We start from the raw sequence: 2,569 nt of genomic DNA on the forward strand, positions 1-2,569 counted from the left end.
AGTAGAAATAGAAAAGTTGTACTCCACCTATTCCTATTAAAACCTAATTCACTGAAAAATAATAATACCCCTACGTTATAGATTCTGAAAGGCTCTACATCAAAAAATACTGCACACAATCAGTGCAATGTGTGCCTGCAATACCTCGGCTCCAGAGTGTCGCCATCCCCGCCCCCTCCACAGACGCTCCGCTGCACCTCTCCTAAATTGTGGCTGACTGCAGACAGTGCCACAGACAGGAGGCCGGCTTGTTTTGTTTTTATGACCGAAATTTGTGGAAAAGATCAAGGTGTGCGAGAATGCTGGGACCCTTTTTCCCCCTGGATTCCCACTCTTTTTGGCCCTCATGTCCCTATGATGTCAGACTAAACTCGCCCCCAATTCCTCACCGCCTCAGCCATATCTAGACCCACATCGTATAGCCCAGACCACGCTTCAATATTTAGCATAAATCAAAAAAATTTCTGCTTCAAGCTCACTGTGACACACTGCTGTAAGAGTATAGCCAGGAAGCGAGGTAGGAGGGCAAAATAGGTTTAGCGCCACCGCAGCACAGGAGGGAGAATTACGCCCAGGAGCAAATGGATAAAAATAGACCGGAGAAAAAAAAAACATGAATCGATACTCTCGCAGACGTGTCGATGCATCGGATCGTCGGCTGTTGGGTCGATGCATCATACAAAACAATTATTATTTACCCCCCTAATGAATGCATGGATGGAATTGAAGTTGTGTCCATACTAGGGATGCATGATGTATTGCTGTTTGCATTGATATCTGCTGTTATTCATAATTTTTTATACATTAATGTTTTTGTGCCCTTTATAAACAATTCACTAAAGGCAGGCATCTGTCTATAACTATAAATATCAGTGTAATGTGGTTCTCTTGTGTTCTAAAAATAGGAAAGCATTCAATAAATATATGCTTGAGCTCATTTTTGGAAAATATAAACCCTACTGAAATTGTTCGGGTGGAGTAGCTGTAGATCCACCAGCCTTAGAGTCTCCCCACCAACTTTTATCACACAGCCACCCTTATAAAAAGGTCCTGGCTACGCCTCTGGTGGTGGTGGTAGGGTTGATGGGTTCATGGCTAAATAATGTTAAAAGACATGAAGCATTACATTGTATTAAAGTATATAGACATACCTCCTGCATGCGCCTTTTGGCCGCCTCCTGTGCGTCCTCGTAGCCTTTCTGCCTCAGCTCACTCAGGCTCTCGTAGTACTCCTCCTCCTCCGCGTCGTCGCCCTCGGAGAAAAGCACCTGGGAGAGGATCTTCCAGCCGCAGGCGTCCAGAGCATGACCCAGGTACACCTGCAGCTGGTAGCACAGAGCATCCGTCTCCCGCTGCGTCATCCCCGGAGCCCCGAACAGCACCGTCCACACGCCGGACTGCTCCTCCGGGAAAAGGGGCAAGCAGGGCTCCAGGTCTGAGTTGACGGCGCACAGCTGCTGATGGGCCGCCCGCAGGTCCTGGAAGGAGAACAGGCCGGCCCAGCTGAAGTCCTCCCGGAGGCTGACCTCCCCCTCTGCCGGGTCCTCAGGAGACGATGGGACAGAGTCCAGGATTTCCACATCCTTCGGCGTCACGATATTCCAGGAGCCTAACGTGTGACTGACGCACTCGAATGTCTTTAAGCCATCATCTTTTAGAGCATTCGTGTCTCCTGTGGGTTTAAATCTAACAGCTTGGCGTGTTTCAGCTTTGATCGGAGTTTTAGTTGACGCTGGGGGGCTGCAGTCCAAGTCCAGGAACGCGCTCCGTCTCTGGACGGTTCTATTGTGGCAGGTTATGGCGAACTTTCCCTCGATGTCATTCCAGGCCACGATGAAAACAAATTTATGTCTCTCTTTCTCGTCGAAGACTCGGGGTCGGACCGACACCCATCCGGACTCTAAATTATCCTCCATGGCGAATGACATCTCATCCAGGCACCGATAAACCCCCCCACACAGATGACCGTTTGTTCGGGGATTAAATTAGGCTCTGACGTAGAGGCTAAAAGCTAATGCTAGCGATGGAGCTCGAGGTTCGGTAACAGTTCGGTAAAGCTCCGCGTGAGGGTAGCCAAAAACGCAGTAAACAATTTTATCCCACCGAGCTCGGAGGTTTGCGGTTCAGACATAAGGCTCGAGCTGCCAAAAGATTCACAGACCTGGATTTTTTAAAGGAGGAAAAACTTGGCTTCGTTTTTCGGCACGTAACGTCTCTTGCCAGGACACCTGGCCGCCATCCTGGACAAAGCTCCGGCTCGCGGTTCGCTCCTTTGTCCGTTCAGACAACACGGTCGCGCGACCCGGATTGCTCTGCTGTGTTGTTCTCTGTGTCACGTGGGAGCTTCTGTTTACAAGCACAAAGTGCGTGCGCGTTTAACACTTCCGGGGAGGGACTGGATGCCCCATATGTTATGTTCAGGGTCCACAGTTTTATCGGAAAAAGAACCTTCAGGGCGATTCTCCTACCATATTTTATTATTTTTCCCCAAATCTGACAATTTTTTTTTTAGGTTTAGTTTTTGTTGTACTTCATCACAATGAGTAGAATAATGAAATTCCATAACCAT

General features: G+C 48.5%; 1 protein-coding gene across 2 annotated transcripts in view; it reads right to left on the reverse strand.

Moving 5' to 3' along the window:
* Positions 1 to 2,403, reverse strand: part of jmy (junction mediating and regulatory protein, p53 cofactor) — a 38,030-nt gene extending 35,627 nt beyond the window's left edge. Inside the window, exon 1 of one of the 2 annotated variants that reach the window (XM_015389049.1) lies at positions 1,152 to 2,403. In XM_015389049.1, coding sequence (XP_015244535.1) covers positions 1,152 to 1,928 — 777 coding nt within the window. In that variant the 5' untranslated portion in view covers positions 1,929 to 2,403. The remainder of the gene's footprint in view (positions 1 to 1,151) is intronic. The other variant, XM_015389048.1, reaches the window with a different exon arrangement.
* Positions 2,404 to 2,569: the final 166 nt, after the last annotated feature.

Source organism: Cyprinodon variegatus, unplaced genomic scaffold (genome assembly GCF_000732505.1).
Source record: "Cyprinodon variegatus isolate N-32 unplaced genomic scaffold, C_variegatus-1.0 Scaffold446, whole genome shotgun sequence".
In the NCBI taxonomy this organism is placed as follows: Eukaryota; Metazoa; Chordata; class Actinopteri; order Cyprinodontiformes; family Cyprinodontidae; genus Cyprinodon; species Cyprinodon variegatus.